The 19,651-nt window shown below is 36.0% G+C and overlaps 1 protein-coding gene across 1 annotated transcript in view; it reads left to right on the top strand.

The window, feature by feature from the left end:
* MALRD1 (MAM and LDL receptor class A domain containing 1) overlaps window positions 1-19,651 on the top strand; it is a 229,868-nt gene that overhangs the window by 155,366 nt on the left and 54,851 nt on the right. Inside the window, exons 30-32 of the mRNA XM_030944073.1 lie at window positions 23-184; window positions 2,603-2,760; window positions 9,538-9,739. Of these exons, the coding sequence (XP_030799933.1) occupies window positions 23-184; window positions 2,603-2,760; window positions 9,538-9,739 (522 nt within the window). The remainder of the gene's footprint in view (window positions 1-22; window positions 185-2,602; window positions 2,761-9,537; window positions 9,740-19,651) is intronic.

The raw sequence follows: 19,651 nt of genomic DNA, 5'->3' as shown, positions 1-19,651 counted from the left end.
TGACTTTTTGCTGTATTTTCAGGTTACTACACAAGTATTCCTGGAAGCTGTAACTTTGAAACACAAGATCAGAAGTGGACAACTGTATGTGGATTAACACAAGACACTACTGATGATTTTGACTGGAATATTAGCAAAAGTGCTGTCACAGGGCAAACACATCCTCATACTGACCACACGCCAGGTATTGCCATATGTACTACATCACTTCTGGGAAAACTAAATATTCACAGAATTTTAAATAAAACCTACAAAAAATGTAGATCAGTGCCAAGATAGCAGCACATCTCAGTGTGATCAGTTTATACAGGGGAATGGTTCAAAGCTGTGCCAAGAAAGGCTCAGACTGGACATAAGGAAGCATTTCTTTACCAGTGGGGAGGCCAAACACTGGAACAGGCTTCCTAGAGGTGTTGAGTGCCCCCAGCCTTTCAGTGTTTTGGAGGCTTTTGGACAATGCCCTTAACAAAATGCTTTATCTTGGGCAGCTCTGAACTGATAAGCCAGCTGGACTAGATAATCATTTTAGGTCTCATCCAACTGAAATGATACTATTCCTTTCTATTCAACTCCAATAACAAATTTCAGATACATAATGTCAGCTTCTGACATTAAAAGATGAATTCTCTGATGAAATCAAACTGGCTATAGTAATACTCTTCTCCTTGTCAATATTTTAAATAATCTAATTTCCTGATGTGTGATCCCACCCTAATGAATTTTATAAAAAGATGCAACCATGTGCAGGATGAGGAGCAAAGTGTGGGGCTGTGTGTGAAATGCCTGAGGCTCCTGCCTTGATTTAACTTACCTCCCTGACGTTGCTTGCTAGAAATGTTATTATAGAAGCTCTTCCCAAGATATTTCTGACAAACTGCTACCATGATGCCTGCTGATTGTCAGGAGAATGAAATAAATTGATAGTCAATTATAGTAATCTGTGTAATGTAATGTGCATAATTATATATTGTATTACATAAATATTAAATAAATATTTAAATAATAAATATTACATGCATATTTAAATAAATATTCTTTATATTATACAATATATCTGGGTGGGACATTAATTTCCATCACAAATGTACCAATCTCTATTTGAGAAGTAGTTAACTTTGTTTTCAGAAGCCTTGATAGTTAGAATCCCTATCTTAATTTCCATCTAATCAGCAAGGTATAGTTAATACCCAATTCAGAAGTATCAATATTTTTACAGTTTTTCTCTTGGGTTTGTGAGCAGCATCATCTCCAGGTTTTGACTCTTTTTTATTTTATTTTATCTTTTCAAAATCAATAGAGACACCTTATCATGGGTAGCTGTAGCCAACTTCTGTCCAACTTGTTTATCCTCCCTTTTTCTTTATTCTGCACCTGCTGCAAGAACTGCTCACCTGATCATGAGGGAACTGCTTATCTACCACAAATCACAGCTTCTGCAGACATTCCTACCACTTTATGTCGCAGGCTGTAAATCTGGAATTTACATTCCTCTTGGAAAGGGACAGAACAGACAAGGTAGAGGTAGAAACTGCTGCAGCTGTTGCAGGCAAGCTGTTTCTTGCAAATAAGTAGTTTGACTTGCTTCCTTGCTGTTACTTTGATGCAATGCGATAAGAAAACAACAACTAGCCCCTGGCTTTTTAAGGAGATTTTGTGTGTTTTTCTATTTCAGTTTCTCTCATTTAATTAGTTCTTTGTTTCTGTGAAATTACCCAGGAATTGTAAGAAAAACACAGTTAATAAGCAAAAGGAAAACAAAATTAGAGCAAAGTGTTTACCAAATTATCCAGATTTATAATTTACTTTTAAATTACCCAGGCAAGATATATTCACATTAGCTACAGAGGAACTGCTTGTCAGAATTGCCAACAGCCTGTAATACTTAGAAATATCCATCAGTCCATCAGGTTTAGGTTGGATATTAGGAAAAGATTCTTCACCAAGAGTGTGATTGGGCACTGGAACAGCTCCCCCAGGAAGTCACAGCGCCAAATCTGACAGAGCTCAAGACGCATTTGGACAATGCTCTCAGGCACATGGTGTGACGCTTGGGGTGTCCTCTACAGGGCCAGGAGCTGGACTTTGATGATCCTTGTGCATGTCTTCCAAGCCAGGTTATTCTATTATTCTGTTTAGCACAAGGGACATCTAGGACAAGTAACATTTTTTTATACTGAAAGAGGAGAGACTTAGATTAGAAATTAGGAAATTAGAAAGAAATTCTTTACTCAGAAGGCAGTGAGACACTGGAAAAAATTTGTGTGGAAGCTGTGGATGCCCCATCCTTAGAAGTGTTCAAGGCTAGCCTGGATGTGTTCTGAGAAGCCTGATGCAGGGGTGGCATCCCTGCCCATGGCATGGGGTTGGAACTAGATGATTTTTAAGGGCCCTTCCAACCCAAGCTATTCTGAAATTCTGTGAAACACACAAAGCATTAGCAAGGAAGATTGCCATACAAGTATGGTATGGTATAAATGTATGTGGCAAAAAGAAAAAAAATGAGTAGCATCTGAGTTTATAAAAATGCTTATAAACTAAAGCAAAGCATAAAATAGTATTGAAAAGCTCTACATGTTTGTTTATCTTTTTTTTTTTTTTTAAGGTAAAGGACAGAGATTTTTGTATGTCAACTCATCTGCCCAGAAGGAAGGAAACAGAGCAAGGATAACTACCACCAAATTCTTCCCACCCAGTCTTGGGGTCTGCAGAGTTCGCTTCTGGTTCTGGATGTTTCCCTCTAGGCAAACAGGAGTCTTAAAGGTAAAAGTCCTTCTACTATATTATGGCATAATAATACTTGCTTTAGTACTATTTGCATTTTTGTGTCTAGGATTAGCAAAATCTCAGGAATTTATATTAACAAAACTTCATCACAACTTACTGCCATTACACAAATCTCCTGACAAGATCAAGTCACAGTTCTGCTTTAGTTTTCATTCCACTTGAAGTCCTTTCACTACATGTGTAAGAATTAACACTGTACATTTGACTAGCATACTAAAACCCACCCAGTAACAGCACAGTTCTCTGCAGAATTCCCTCTAACATAAAATAGAGGCAATTTCTAATGTTTAGTGGTTAAAATTATATGTTTTAAAAATATTAATGCAACTGTGTGTGAAAGGTATTTTTAAAAACAATTGAAAATAATGTATATAACTATATTAACAATTATAGCCCAAGTTTTCATGAAACTGCCATCTTGCTGTTCCCCAAGCATCCTAAACAAGTACAACACTTTTCATAGTTAAGTAATCCAGTAACAGTCCAAGCAGGGATGTGACCCCTTGGCAAACAGCTCACTTCATCTGACTCACTGTATAAATATGCTGCACAGATCCTTTTTAAGAGACCTGAGAAAGACTCCTGTCTGTGGGGTTCGTTAAATTTTGAAAATACAGGTAATTTTAATTTTTTTAGTCAGTACAGAATATACGTTAGTCTATGTTAAAAGTGAACAAGAATATTTTTCTAGTCTTGGACATTGAATTAAGTCAGGAAGTTTTTACCACAGTTTTCTCCACTGGAAAATATAACCATAGCACTGTTCCATGGGATTGTAGTGCAATTAGGCTGGAAGGGCCTCAGGTGGTCTCTCACCAAAGCCCCTGCTCCAAGCAGAGTCAGCTACAAGATGATGCTGGGTGGCTCAGGAATTTACCCAGTCTTGAAAATGTCCATGAAAGGAGACTACTCAGCCTCTAGGGGCAATTTGTGCCACGGGTAAACTTTCCTAAACTATCTTCTCCTTACATCCAGCTCAAGGATATTGTTATCCTTCATTCCACCTTTTTTTCTTTTTTTTTTTTTTATTTTAGTTATTTTTTTTCAGGAGGGGATTTGCATATAAATCTTATCTCTAGCACCTAACTTATTACTCTGAGTATTGCTGTAAATTTACTTATTGATAAAAAAAGCTGTATTTCATGAAATTTGTATAAACAGCAGTAAAAAGCAAACATAAATTCATTTTTTGACCTGTTGATAGCTGAAACACTGTGAGATTATCTGTGGTTAACTATCTGTTTAAATTCAAGTATCCTGGACCTTACAGCATGTAAGATTGATTATGAGATCCCTTGAAGAAGCTTTTGAATGTTTTCAAGCATCACAGAACACTTAGCATTTGTGAATGAGTAGATGTGTGTGGCCTATGTGTGAGTTAGCAGGCAGACAGCCAGAGCCTGCTTTTTAATTGGACTTTTTCTTTTTAAGAAGACTAGTTTAATTTCCTCTAATTGCCTCAATTTCATAAAGAATTGTCTTATTCCCACATGCAAATAAAGTTCCCTGTTTATGGTTTTGCTACATGTACTCTTACATAGAAACATATTCACAGCAGATTGAGGCACTCAGCAAGCCATATCACCTCATCACAGAATCAATTTACCTCTGTGGACATTTTGCTCTATTCTATCAAACTAATAAGCTATTCAGTATCAACTGTTGCTGTTATTAAATCAAGAATATAAATTAACTGTACCCATTCAAGTGAAAAAGGAAAAAGCCTAAAAAGAACAAAAAAGAAAAGCAATAAAATCAACAGCCCAAAACTTCTGAAACAACAGCTCTGTGAAGATTTTTTTTTTCAGCTTGCACTGGAGGTGAAAGAAGTAAAACTGTAATAGGAAGTTTGAATAATGTGCTGATATAGTTCTTATCTGAAAGACAGCTATCTGGTCGAATGTGAATTAAAAAAAAATCACTGCAGATATAGGACATACTAAGATGTGTGATTAAAATGGCATACAAGGAATCAGTAAAAGAAAGATTAAAATGAACATTGTAATGGTATAGGAAATAGATGTGGTAGAACCACACAAAATAGTGGAAAGTTACAGGAACAATCCTATTCTTACTCAGAAAAGGAACTAGTCACTGAGGAAAAGAGAAAAGGAACTTGAAATGCTTCTGTTCTGTATTCACTATGCACATTTCAATTGCACATTTCCATTGTCATAAACTCTGTAATTTGTTCATAAGGAAACCAAAAGTCTGGGCTATTATTATTATTTTTAGAAAAGACACAATGTTTACAGCAACTCTTGCATTAACATAGAATGGATGCTATTTAAAAGAATCTGAATACTCCTGCTTCAGGACTTCAATCCATCATTAATCACCAGGAGAAGAAAATTGCTTTGTAGTGATTAAGAACAAACCCACTAGCTTTCCTTAGAAGCATTTGGTAAGAGTCTTTGAAAGGGGAGTTACCCAGCACTAAATACAAGCCTGGTCTAATATATCAATCAATATCTTCTGGACAAAATTGTTTCTTAATACAAACAAATGTTGCTGCATTATGCTGCAAATGTAAATTTAAAAAACCTCACATTTCTCTTTGCATTCTTATGACTACTTTGTTGAATTTAATAGTGTAGGAGAGCAGTTTCAGCAAAAAATGAATGTGGTTTTCACATCTGTTTCTTCCCAATGGAAATTCTATTGATGATCTGTCAGTTAGACTGAAAACACTCAGTGTTTATTATGCTTCTCTGCCCATTTACCTTAGGAGTCTGCCATACTCATACAGTGGAGAATTAAAACTGAAATTAATGCCTGATGTGATGGTATAGCTAATATATCAGTTTTCTGCCTTCGTATTTGTTGATAGTACAAGAACAATTTATAATAAATTTTGGTATGATACAGGTCACTTTTACTCAAAAACCTAAATATTGTATTACTTTAAACTAATGTTTAGGCAAAGCTTTTATTACTTCAGACAGAGGTTTAGAGGAATAAAGAGAAAAGAGGTAAGTAATTTTTTAAGTGCTTCTCTATTGGGACAATGAAAAATGATACAATTTTGTAATCTGATTTGTGGACTTAGAAACAATTTCAGTCTGTTTCTGGTTAGACTTCAATCCAAGGAAGACATGTGATGATGACTGCTGAGGAACATGGAGAGTTCAAAAGCATGATCTTAAAGATGTAGATCAGAAAACCTAGCATCATTATTCACTGGAGTCAATGGAAATTTTCCTCAGCTGACACAAGTCTCTGGTGCTTAATGAAGTGAAAATACAGGTTCTCTTTTTCAAGATTTTCCTGTTTCCTCAGCTGGCAATTAAAGACTCTAAGCTGTCAGTGGTGGGAGAATACATCTCTTATTATGCACCCTTCAGACCTGCATTGGTTTCTTATTTATTAGGCAATTCAGGTGGAATGTAGTACCTTTCAGCATTCCAACTGCTAGATTCAGGCAAGATTATAAATCATATTGTAAAGTCAGGGTGAGGGTACAGGATAGCCATGAGATGTAACTGCTGATTAACAAGTAGAAAATAGTTTATATTTTATGACCTTAAAAAGTACTTTCCATATTCTCAAAATGAAATAGAAGCTGAAAAATAATTCAGAAGTTTTTAACACACAGGATATTCTGTGGAGAATTAGAACTAAGTCATGACTTTAAGGTGGTAAATAGGATTTTCTAAAGAATGTTGTTCTCTGCAGATCAGCTAGATCAGTATTAGGCTGCAGAACAATCTTCTCAGACTTATAAATACGGAGTTGTTCAATGGGATTTTGCTGCAACATGTTGTTTGGTTGTTTTGAGGGTTTTGTGGTTTTGGTTTTTTTGGGATTTTTTTTTATTTGGTTGGTTTTTGTTTGGGGGTTGCTTTTCTTCCCTTACATACCATACAGTGGGATTCATCTTGCCAGCTTTTTTCTCCTGCACATCTTGTTTTCACCACCAGGCTAGCTTGTACACTTTAGATAGGGTGCTGTGCAGGAAGGTGGTGCTGGAGGTATTAAGCACCACAGAGTTGTGCCCTTCCTTTCATGTGCTGCATGTGTTTACACAGGCCAGCAAAAGTCTTGTATACACTTGATGTACTTCCTGATCCAGAAGATGCTCAAACACTGAGTGGCATGGGTAGCCCCAGGAGGGAAGATATTATTATGTTTCTTCACTTTCACTGGGCACAACCTCAGAGAAAATAAGACCTGTATCCCCTGCTAGAGGAACAGAGTCCTTGGGCTTTCCATTTTTCTGAACACTCCTTTAATCTCATTTGACTTAGCATGCATTTTCAGTTATGTGTTATTCTTTTAGAAATTTCATCTAACTTTTTTTAGGAGGCATTTAAGAACACAAACCCTTTCCTGGCATAGTTGTGGATAGAAAAAGGTTTGGAGAACTCAGGTATTCAGGAGTACTTTGGCAAGTAGGGAAATTGAAGTATTACCCCAGGAAGGTACATGACAAATGAAACAGAACTGTTCTCAGCTCAACTAAGATTTCCAATGTACCAGTTTAGAGATTTACACTAAATGATATCAGTTTCCTCAATTACCTATGTGATTGTTATACACCAGGTTTAAACTTTAGTCTAATTGAGGACAGAGTTATAGAAATTGCCATAACATGTTAATTAATCCATTAGTAAATACATATCTGCATACCCTTACTCTATGGTAAATGTAAGTTAAATCTCAAAGGAAGGAAAGACAAGGCATGTAAGATGACTTTGCATCCATGTGAGCAGGAGCTGATGTCATCAAAATGTCACATTTAGGACCCAGTTTGACCTGCTGCCATTCCAGACCCACTGGCCAGTGAACACACAGCAGGATTCCTGACTGGTTTATTTTTGGTACTGAGCTTGAGCTGCAGGGTGGATCTGAATGTGCACAGAATGGGTCCTTGCTGCACCTGAGACCAGACTTTGTAGGGACACAATAAATCTCTCTGTACATAGACAGACCTGTTCAAACAATTATTGTGCCTTGAAACTTTTAGTATGAGAAAATTCTCTACTAACCTGACCAAAAGAATTGGAAAAAAAATCTGGCTTTAAACAATGGGACAATCTTTAAGTATCCTGTAAGAAAGATGCTAGTATTGTCTTCAAATATTTTGGATTCTTCCCACTTCCCCAATAGCTATTTGTGCAGCAGTATATCTCAACAATGAGATATACTGAAAGGGATATTACCTCAATATTTACCTTCCAAAAGTAAATATCACTGCTTATAGCTAAAGCCATGCCAACATTGTTATATGCTGTAAAATTCCTGATCATCAAGGTTGTCATATTTTCCAAATCATCAAGATTGTCAGGAATCCTGCTGTGTTGGTGAAATAGTAAATGGTTCCAGAGACACACACAGGAGTTTAACATTGTCCTAACCTCCCATGAAGGGTTTCTCTAATCAAATTTCAACTTATAAAGACCCCAGAGCCCAGTAACGTGAAAAACTGTTACACACAGTTTTTAATTTTATTTTATGGGTTGAACCATCTATTTCTTCTCAACACCTGTCTTTTTAGCCCTGCAAGAGGTGTGCTTTTAGGAGGACAGTGACAAGATATTGCTGTTACACAGTCCTGTAACCAAAGATCAAGCTTGACAAAATTTGGTCCTGATTTGAGTTACTCTATGTCAGTAATCTTTCTTGCTCCCTTACTCCAAAATTAAAATAACTGCAAGAGTTTTCAGGCATCATAGATATTTTAATCAATACACCAAGTTCTACAAATTATGTGGGATTTAGGGTCCCATTTGGGTTTTTAGCTTATTTGTCCCACCAGGTGGACTGGGAGAATCAAACTTACTGAATTATACAGATAATTAGCATGGGTTCAAGTTCATAACTTTCTTGGGCCTTAGGGTTTCTGTTCCCTTATTAAACTGCGGCATTCAGTTGGCATCATGAACCTAAATGTCACTGGAAAATCAGTTTAAGAAAACTATGTTTCTGAAAGTGATGAGAAGAGGATGGATATTGATAATAATATTCAGGCCCTTAAAGAAATAGTTATCATCTGGAATGGTGAGAATATGCTTACTTTCTTTTCTCCAGTTCTTTTTCATTTTTTTAACTGGTCAGATTGTATAAGGATTTTATAACACCTGAGTGGGAAAAGCAAATACCTCTGCATTTTCCACTTTCATGTTCTTGGCATAAATTCGCTAGTTGTTGGTTAATTGGGACTTCATTCATTGCTATACTTATTGCTTTCAGTATTTAAATATTTATGTACTTTTATTAATATCTTTGCTAAATATGTTTAAAATAACTTTCTGTGACTGTCTCAAACTCCATACTATAAATTGCTAGTACCAGATGACAGGCTTAAATCCCTAGTTGCTGAGTCTTTTATTCATACCTCTAAAATCTTCACTCAGTCTGACCATAAGGAGGTCACCATTTAGAGATTAAATGATAGCTCAACATCCTACTCAGTCTTTCTTCAATTTCTAAATGAATTTGGGGTTAAGTCTTTACTCATTATCTTCTGTATGTCAGGCTGAGATTCTTCGTAGATTTTGCAATTAGTGAATGGGTTAGTTGTTTTTTTTTTTTTTTTTTTTCTTTTCACAGTAGCTTTATGTTTGAAGCTGAACTAGCATTAGCAAAACTATTCGGTAAAACTTGGTCATCACCAATATGAGGTGGATCTGAACCATATCAAGGAGGGTCAGTAATGCCCAAACAGGGAGGTGCACTGCTGCACTTGGGCTGTGCTACCCTCCCAAGCTGCACTCCTGTTCCTTAATGCTGATTGATTTCTGTCATCAATAGGTCTACACAGTTGAAGAACATGGAATGGACATCCTTATGTGGTCTTCTAGTAGAAATGAAGAAAACAAATGGATGTATGGAAGTGTAGTTCTCTCCAGTAACAGCCTTTTCAGAGTTGCCTTTGAAGCTGAAGTGGGGTGGAGTCAACCCACAGAATTTGCTCTTGATGATATTTCTTTCACCCCAGAATGCATTGATGGAGGTATGCTATTACACAACTATATATCATACATGTTCTCTTTTCAGAGGGCAAGGAAAATTGTGGCATTTTGTATTTCAATGTATTTCTCAGTCACAAAATCTGACATATTTTCTTTTTCTCATGGTTTATAGACAACAGTTTTGTGTTTTGGCTAGAAGTTGAACATACAAATAATTATAGCAATCCATAATATTACTGGCATTGAGGAGCTGAACCACAGATGAGAGGAATCTACTGCCATTCCATTATATTGGTTTTCTCCTGTATGAAAAAAGTCAGAGAAGATATTAGTTTGGGATCAAAGACTTTTATGAGTATCAAAGTAGTTCACAATTATTTTCAAAGAAAGTTGTTAGGTTTTTTATCTTTGAGCTCTTCACAAAATACCAATGTGTACCACATTTCCCTCGCTAATATTTTCTTCAAGTATTTACAATCTCACTTCTGCTACACAAGTATTTGATCTATGTAGAAATATAATTCTCATGTCTTAAAATGTCCTGGTTTTTTTCTGTGAGAAAAGCAGTGGTTTACTCTGAAAACAAAATGTTGCATATGATACCATATCAGAAGAAAATCATATACATGCAAATACAGATTATGATAGAAATATCAGCAGAACTTAATGAATAAGGGACAACTAGGAATTATTATTGTTAAATAAATGCCAATATGAAGGTTAGAAAAATCTTCTTTGATGACCTTTCTTTTTATTAATACAGCTCTTGTTGTTTAGATAGGACAGCCTGTGTATGACCTGGTTTTCATGCTGTTCAAGAAACTATTTCTATTATTATTTTCATTGTGATAAGCACCTTCTGAAGGAATTAAACACATGCTGATTAAAGCTTCAAGTGAAATAATATGTTCACATAGGTGACATTTGTTCAGTCTTGAGCTCAATGAGAGTTTTGTTTATTTTCTCTAAATAGGCTCAGGCAAATAATATTTTGGAATGTAATTCAATGAGCTGCAGACTATGTGCATAAACAGGCATTTGTTTTACCCGTATTATGTTAATCACCTTTTTTAGCCATATCTTAAGGATTACACAGGCAGTTTCATGCATAGTATAGCATAACAGGAAATTTTTCAAATTATATATTTTAAGTACCTGTAATTCTGAAATAATCATAACTACAGAAATAAATTAATTTTAATAGAGCAACATTTTCTTACTGCATTATTTTTCTCCAGAGATTTTCCAGTTGTAGAATACTTCGAACTATCTAACTTGTATCACAATATGTTGCTCTTACAAATGTGATATATCATAAATTTGGCCTGAAGAAAATTTGTTGGAGTTATATTGGTTACTTACAGTTTTTTGAATAAGTCAAAAACTCATGCCTTATCTACATGCATAAATTGCAGATTGATAGAAAATCTTCTCTCCAGACAAAAAACTATATCTAGATGCTATTACTTAAGACTGGCTTCATACTGTCCTTGGAAGAGTCCTATCTTAATAATCCTTGCCTGCATGGTAGAGCTTGTGAAGAGGCAAGAGAATTACATAAAATCCATGTAATACAATAAACCACAGCAATTTAGGAAAAAAAAGAACTTATCGCTGAATTTTTAATACTGCTCCTGACAAAGAGCTACTGAGGAGGAGGTACTGTTTTTTACTAACTGTTGTTGCTAGAGAGATGCTTAAATATTCAGATGGTAAAATTTGAAGATATTACCTTCCAATAGTATAAAAGCACTGTCCTGTAGATATTTGAGCAAGAACATTTTCCTGTAACAGAATCAGTGGGAAAGTTTACCTAATCCACTGTCAGTCCTGCTTTGATCGTGGCTCATTATGTTTATTCAAGACCTAGCTCAAAGAAACGTGTATTACCTGCAGTGCAGGTTTTGTGTAGTGTTCTTCCTTTCAGAAGATAGTTATACTACTGCAGATCTTTTTTCCTCTCTCTGTATTATTATATTTCAGCTTGCCTTTAATTACTTTGAGTTTCCAGAGGCAACATGTTCTAAATGGAAGCAATCACAATTTAGCAGGTTGGGAGCTCTAAGTAATAAAGCATTGCCAGCAGCTCTAATTCAGTTGTGGTTTTTATGTTTTTAAGTAGTCAGTCCATATTAGCCATGACAGTTCCTAGATATCCAGAAATATTTCTGAACATTTAGGCAAGGTGTTGTCAAGGTAATGCTAGGTCAAGCTAGGACCACTGCAGAAGTAGCTTTCAGCTGATGCTAATGCAGAGGGAGCTGCACTGGATCTAGTTCAGAATTACCAGCTAAATGAGATCTATTTGTACCACTTTTCAAGGTTCATAACTTTCTGCTGATGAAGTTGTGTGAAGATCTTATTTTACATCCTAGGGACCAAAGAACTTAATTGTTAATTAGTTGTAACTATCTTCTTCAAATTTGTAAATAACAGTTTGATTCAAAAAAACACAAAACTTTACTATGTCTTAATTTTTTCAAAATATAAGTTACAAAACATTTTTATTTCTTGTTTCAGATGGAACAAAAATTTCAAAGTATTGAATTGGATTTTATGTTCATTTTCTTTCTCATAATATTTTCTAGTTGAGCTGAAATAGGAGGCATTACAGAAATTCTAAAAATTATTGATACACCTAATTTAAATCATAGCATTAACCCAAAGATGCCTAATAACCAAACTTTATTCTGTTTATAAAAATCAGAATACTATATTTTCCCACTCATTCGTTACTAGGGAAATAAACCACATGGACAAATTTGGTGTAATTCAGTTAAATGGCACTTCTACATATTGGAGCAGGATTCTCGAGAAACAAATAAATAGTAAATATATTTTGTTATGTCTTCCAGTGAAAGATCACCCAAGCGAAATATTTGTGCTTGTGGAGATCTAGTGGAAGAAGGCAAATCTCAGTACAGAGTCAGCGCTGAACGATGCTCCAGCTCCTTTATGCAGTCAAGTTACCTGCTAGGACCTATTTAGCTGCAACTCTTTGGGAATTCATACCTCTAAATTGTACTGCTTTAACTAATTGCTGAAGTAATTTTGGTTTATTCAAAAAGAATAGTGTTGACACTTTGAAATGAATATTTGGGATGAATTTTGGGTATAAAGATGAGTGCAAATATCATGTGGTTCCTGAGGCTCCAGTGTATTTGAGAAAACAGTATTTGCTTTTTTACCATCAGTCATGCTTATCACCAGTTCAGTATTAATATTGCTCACTGAAATAATTAATTTGAATAAAATTAATCTGGATGTGCTTCTGTGTCTATTCTTCTTCTTCACCTTTCGTTATCATTCTCTCTTTTTTAATTACTCTTTTTAGTCTATGTTTGCTGCATAGTTTATTTCCTGTAGCTGTTCACAGTATCTGAAGTATTTTCTTTCTTTTCTTCTGTTTTGTGAACCACTTTTTATCAACTTTGATAATTTTATTTTGAAATCCTTTTAACTTCTGTGATTTTTTTTCATATATTCCCTTTTTTATAAAATATTTTTCAAAAAATGTCACATTAACCTATAAATTTAGCACATGAGAGAGGCCTGTCATTGTTACAAATTTCCCACCACATCCCTCTGCAGCTTTCCTTTCACCTGAAAGATTTGTTTCCAGTAGAACATATTATTATGTGAGGATACACTGGAGATAAAAGGGCAATTCAAATAGTGCAAAACATTCAGCACAGACAGGACATGGCGTCTCTAACACTGTGTCATCTGACTGTGGTGGAATTGTGAATATAGGAACTGCAATTTCCCAGATGCAATGGGTCAGGGCTTTTTTCTGATGTAGTCATAATTCTTGACTTCACCACACAGGTTACCAACAAAAGGGTCAGATTTACTTCTTAGGACCTGAAGTACAGTAAAATTTTCAGTGATTGTTGGCAGCTTTCACTTATGTGAAACATTTGCTTTGAGATATCATCATTCCGCCCAGTCTCGCCATTGCTGTGTAGCAAAGCACGAACTAAACCTTCTGTAAAGGTTGTGTATAATCCTTATACTGAGCAAGCTTTCACTTGCTGTGAAAAAACAAATAGAAGAAACAAATCAGAATCTGTGAATTATAAGACAGGTTTTAGCTTTACATTCAAGCCCAAGGGTATTTTTAAAAATGTATACAAAGGCATCCCAGTACCCCCAGGAATTGAATTTTCAATTTATTTGAACCATCATAAGACAATCATGAGATATAGCACCATCCATCCATTTAGATCATCTTTCCTTAGTTTTCTAGAAGAAATGATATTCCAAAAACTGTGTGACAAAGGAAATTATATTCAATCAAATTTAGGATAGATGTACTCAGAATTTCTGGTCAGCTACAGCAAGAAAAAGTGCATCTAGAAATATAAACTGTCTCAACAGTTCTGGATGTCAGGGAAAGAGTATAAGAAAGGGGGAACTATACATTCTATTTTACCCCCAGTACATTTCCCATTCACAGCCATTTGTAATTCAGTCTTCCTGAGTCATATGTAGTCTTGGAATAATGATCCTCAAGTTTTTTCTTTTCCTTTGAACTTATCTGTTCTCCTTTTAACATCAGTGAATTTTTTAATATTCAGAAATTAAATTATATGATGCTGCTGCTTATATGAATCTAGTCTTATATTCATGAATAGAAAAGCTTTAGTTCTTTCTCATTTAGGCCATGAAATGTATGAAATCTTTATTTCAACCTTGGTGATTCACTCTTTTGTGTGGTGGGAAGGATTTTCTTAAGATATCTCTATAAAGCAGTTTCAAATCTCACAATAGATGCATGCTACATACCCAATCCTGAAGTTCCTTCAGAGTGAAATAATTTGCATTGACTTCCGAACAACAGCAGAATATATACGGTCATACCAAAACTTTCAGATAGGTGCAGGTTCAAGCATCAAGATGAGATTACCCAAAGGACCAGATCTATAGGCCGTTCTCTTTGTTCAAGGTGGAAGGAAATGAACATTATAACTGGCATCTAATTTAAACTCTATTTATGACTGTTTATAATTTGAACATAGCAGAATGAAGATAGAATCTAATACTTTTTCATTTATTAACTTAGTAAAAGAATAGCGACTTTGAAAACAATTTCTGAATACCTAGATAGTGAAAAGAGAGAAAGTGGTAAAATAAAAATCTATGTAGATAATCATCTGATAATGATTCGAGGTTTTCAAAATCAGTATTAGTCTAAAATACTACCATTTTAGATGATATGTGTATCTTGAAGGTATCTAATTTTCAGAAAAATAAATGGGAACAGCATTTCTTTAGAAATTAATCCCCTTGTGATTTTAGATAGGAAATTATAGAGCAAAAGTACATATGTGTGGAAATACTAATGTCATAACGTCTTGCCTAGTTATAATTTGTTTCTCCCAACATATATTCATGGAATGACAGAATGTCCGGAGTAGGAAGGGACCCACAAGGATTACTGAGTTCAATTCCTTGTTCTGCACAGAACCATCCCCAAGAGTTACATCATGTGCCAAACAGCACTGTCCAAATGCTCCTTGGGCTCTCTCTGGCTGGTGCTGTCACCACTGCCCTGGGGAGCTCTTCCAGTGCTCAACCACATATTGAGACTTTTTCCTCCCTATTTTATCCCTGCTTCATGAAACACACTCTTCAAATCCTGATTGTTTATAAACCTCTGCTGCTTTTCCTGCCACAGATTTTCATTTGCTTTAAATCAGGGTCTGTGTGTTTATATGTAAAGACATAATCTTTAAACACGTTATTGAATACTATTTTTCTCAGAGCTCTCTTTTCTTTTTCCAACGCAGAGATGAGACATAATTGAATATTTTTGGTTCTCTGTGTACATTTTTCAGATATATCTTTGACTGCAGAATTTCTTATCTTGATTAAGAGTTTTTCTAAACAACATATAGCTATGGTGTCCAAATATTTGAAAAGTATTTGATAACTACCTTCGTAACTACTTCTTATCGCATAATGTTATCTACCTGACAAGTAAAAAGATGGGATAAAATAAAAAATCTTCTGCAGTTTTGAGTAGTAGTTTGGAAATGTCTAAACCATTATTGTTTTCAGACTCATAAAAATAAAACATCCTGAATTGACCAAAAAAGCAAAATATGAATTGACCAAAATTCTTCTCCTGTGCAGACCCTAAAATGACAGACTAGCGATAAGTTGGCTCAAATTAGGAGAATTTAAAGAGGATACTCTAAAATGAGTTACATCCCCTTTGTCTTAACCAATCCCTTTCCACCAATAAGGAATAAACACTAGTAGATATAAGTGAAAAAATACCATTTACCTACAAGTGGAACATCAAAAAGTAAAAAAAACCCCAAACCAGTAAATAACCACTAGATACAAAATTGCTAAATCTCAGGAACACCCCAGGAGCAAAGAGACACCCAAAATGCCGGAAATACCCTTCCCAAGATGGTTCCCATGTATCTTGAAAGACAGAGGGAAAAATGGGGCCAGCTCTCTCTCCAAGATGGTGCTCTCCAGGTGGCCCATGGTCTGAGAGGCCAAGGGAGAAATGGTGATGCCCAAAAAGAACCCTCCTGGGAAGGTGGCAGCTTACGGAGCTGCCCTAGTGGCAGATGAAGAACTGCCAGCATGTGTGGGGTCAGCTCTGCCTCCCACCATTTCCTCCTGCTGACCACTGCACTCTGCTGGGGCTGGTGCTCATGTCCTGACCCACTTCTGTGTCCACTCTGTCGGTGCTGACACGGGGTGAGCCAGCCCTATGGGACCAGCTCAAGCTTCACTGCCTGTGGAATTTGCAAGATTCACTCTAAAGATGATTTCTAATTGCTAAATGCTGTTCTTCCAAATTGCTACAGTGGCAAGCCCAGAAACCAAAGCAGTCCTTTCAAAAGGGCAACATCCATCTTCAGCAAACTCCACCAGGCAAAGGGAGTCAGCTTGGGTGCCCTGGCCTTCTAAAGGGACCAGCACGTCCCAACTGCCCCACAATTCTGGTTCTGGATGTGCTGGGGTTTAAAGAGACAATAAGAGATCAATATGAAGTACAATGACAGTCTGGGTTACCCACCAGAGAAGCGTAACAGGCGAGCTAGTCAAATTAAACAGCTCAGAAGCCAGCTATTTGCAGATAATTTTATATGCTCTCCAGCACTTTTAGTAGATTCCATTTCACAACAAGAGAAGCATAAATGACATTTTTATCTAATTAAGAGACAATGACCCAAAAAGTAGAGTGGGTGGGTGTTTGAACTTTGTGCAAAAATATAGCTGCATAGTGCAGAGGGAATCTTGTTGAGGGGCGAGCAGGTGTATGCGTTCATGCGTCCATGTGTGTGTCCATGTGTGTGAATCTGTGTGTCTGTGTGTGTGCAAGTGTGCCCATGTGTGCCCATGCATGAAGCAACACAGAAAATTCTGCAGCAGAACAGGAGTCATCTGACAAAACCTTATACAATCTGTGATCCTTCTCTGAAACTCCCAGAGCCCAAATGCTGGAAATACTGGAAGGGTTAACTGCCTGAGCAGCTAGTACTACAGTGTTAGATCATGGGGAAAAACACTGTAGAGGAGACTTAACTTCTGATTTCTTTAAGTTGCAGAGCCAGGGGAATCACTGTTAGCTTGTCTGCTCATGCTTGCAGTGAAGCAGAAATCTCTCTCACATGGAGTTTCTTTCACAGGGAGAGAGAAAGAGGAAACTCATGGAGTTTCTTTCCTCAAGGGCAGTAGATGATTCATGAGAGAAGTTGTAGGGAGAGACTGCTCACAGAAACAAAGGAGGGGAAGAGGAAAGCAGAATGAGTAGTAATAGAGGACTGGAGATATCAGGGAAATTTGTGAATAGGTTCTTTAGTCAATTAGCATTTCCCTGAAATCAATCACTATATGCTTTAGATCCATGTTGCTTGGCAGAGATAAGGCATTTGTACATTTTTAAGGACTAAAAATTGTGATCCAAACATAGTACCTTAGAGAGCTTCTTCAGCCTGTTCTTGTACCTTCCAGTGCACAGACCTAGCCAGTGTCAAAAGCCAAAACTTTTTGTGGATTTCACAGAAAAGGAATTGGGAATAATTTTAGGATAAGATAATTGCACTGTATAAACTAGGATAATTATTGGCAATCCCTAAATGCAATTATGTTGTGTGTTTAAATTAATAATTATACTATCTTTGTCCAAAACTTTCAGTTACTCTCTGCCTTCTTATAACTTGTCCAGAATACTGAAATCTTCTGAAGCAAGCTCATGCCTTTTGGGAAATTAAAATTCTTCAGATTTATTAATAGTGTATTAAAATACTTTCATTAATATTGAACCTCCAAACCCCATCTGTTTACAGCAGAAAACTTTCAAATCACACAGATTATACTTTTCCTTGCTAACTTCGTTCATATAAATCAACATATTTCCTTGGAGGGAAGGAGAGAAATAATATTTGGAATGAAATGGTTTCATGATGCTATCTTAAAGAGCAGAAAATTCTCAGACTCTTCCTTATGTAAAACCAACTCATCTCAATAGGAGTAATTCTCCAGCTCATATTTATCTCAGAAATTATATCCACTTCATTTTGTCGAAGACTAAAGTTTCACAGCTTCTCCAGTTTGTCATTGCTCCTAATAAATAAACAAACCAACAAATCCATGACATTTGCAGGCATAGCTAGCAATCCTCAGAATATTCTTAGTAGAAATATGGCAAATATTGCCATTTTCCTGTCACAGTGTGTTCCTGCCAGAATCAGTAGTTTTCTGAGTGAAGACTAAATCATAGCTTGACTTTACCGGCAGTAAACCTGTCTGTTTTCCATTATATTTGTATGTTAGCAAACTGTAATCATTTAAAATAAATTCTGCTCAGACATATAGAAATCTGAAGTCATTGGGCCATGTTCTGCTTTTTTTAATTCTGGCTTTGTCATGGGGTCTCTGGGATCCTTTCCAGCACCCTGCCCCATACCTCTGTCTTCTCACTCATTCCCCCTCCGCCCCCTTTTTTATTTTGTCTTTTTACAAGCTTGGAAATAAAAAGCAGGAACTTTATTGCAACGGATAAAAACACATGAAAGATTGTTAAAGTATTTGTATAGTTTTAGTCCAATTAACTTTTGTAACAAGTTTGTTTCCTTGCAGCCACCTTGAATGGGTTGATTTCATGCCCTGATCCAATGTTTACTGAACAGAAATTGAGGACTGACATCTATTTCAAATTAATTAATGCACCGGATTGGGCCCATAATTAATTTATACTCTTGTCTAATGCAATCTATTGGACGGAGTTATTTTTGACCTCTTTTAGCTACAGTTAATAACTGTTTTTATTACATTTACTAGGCAAATTACTTATGCAAATATATCAGACATGTTGTTGGTTTTCAAGGGTCTCATGCAAGGCCCATTAAAATCAATATGAGTTATCCCATTTACTTAAATGGACTTCAGAGCAAGCTGTAATACACCTGAGGTGATGCTCCCTAACAGCATATGTGGTCACTTTATTTCATGCTCCCTGGTGTTGACTCTAATGGCAATGTCCACTAGGTTTAACTAGAATTCACTGTTACAAGTGATATATAAATATAGATGGAGACCTACTCTGCACCAGAGATCTTTGTATTTGAAGAGGAAAGGCAGAAAAAAGGAGGATAGCCTGGAGGTGTTGCTTCATTCAAATTAAGCATGTTTGTGTGCTGCTTGCTGGGGTAATGACTGTCTAATACAAACATTTATTTTATATTAGCATTTGGGTAATTCTGTGGTTTTCTCTGACTGATTGCCTGTGATTCATGAGCAAAATATTTGCAGTGCCAACCTGTGAAGTTTGCTTTACAGTCAGGAAACAGGATCATATGCTCCATGGCTGACAAAGACAATAATACAGCAAACATAAGTGTACAGAAAATGTTCATCAAAGAACAGTAAGCCTTTAACAAATCTCTATCCCACAAATATATAACTGTGTCCTTGACAATGAG

The sequence above is a fragment of the Camarhynchus parvulus genome, chromosome 2, assembly GCF_901933205.1.
Source record: "Camarhynchus parvulus chromosome 2, STF_HiC, whole genome shotgun sequence".
NCBI lineage: Eukaryota > Metazoa > Chordata > Aves > Passeriformes > Thraupidae > Camarhynchus > Camarhynchus parvulus.
The sequence above is the reverse complement of the archived record's forward strand: the minus strand, read 5'-3'. Positions and strand labels throughout refer to the sequence as shown.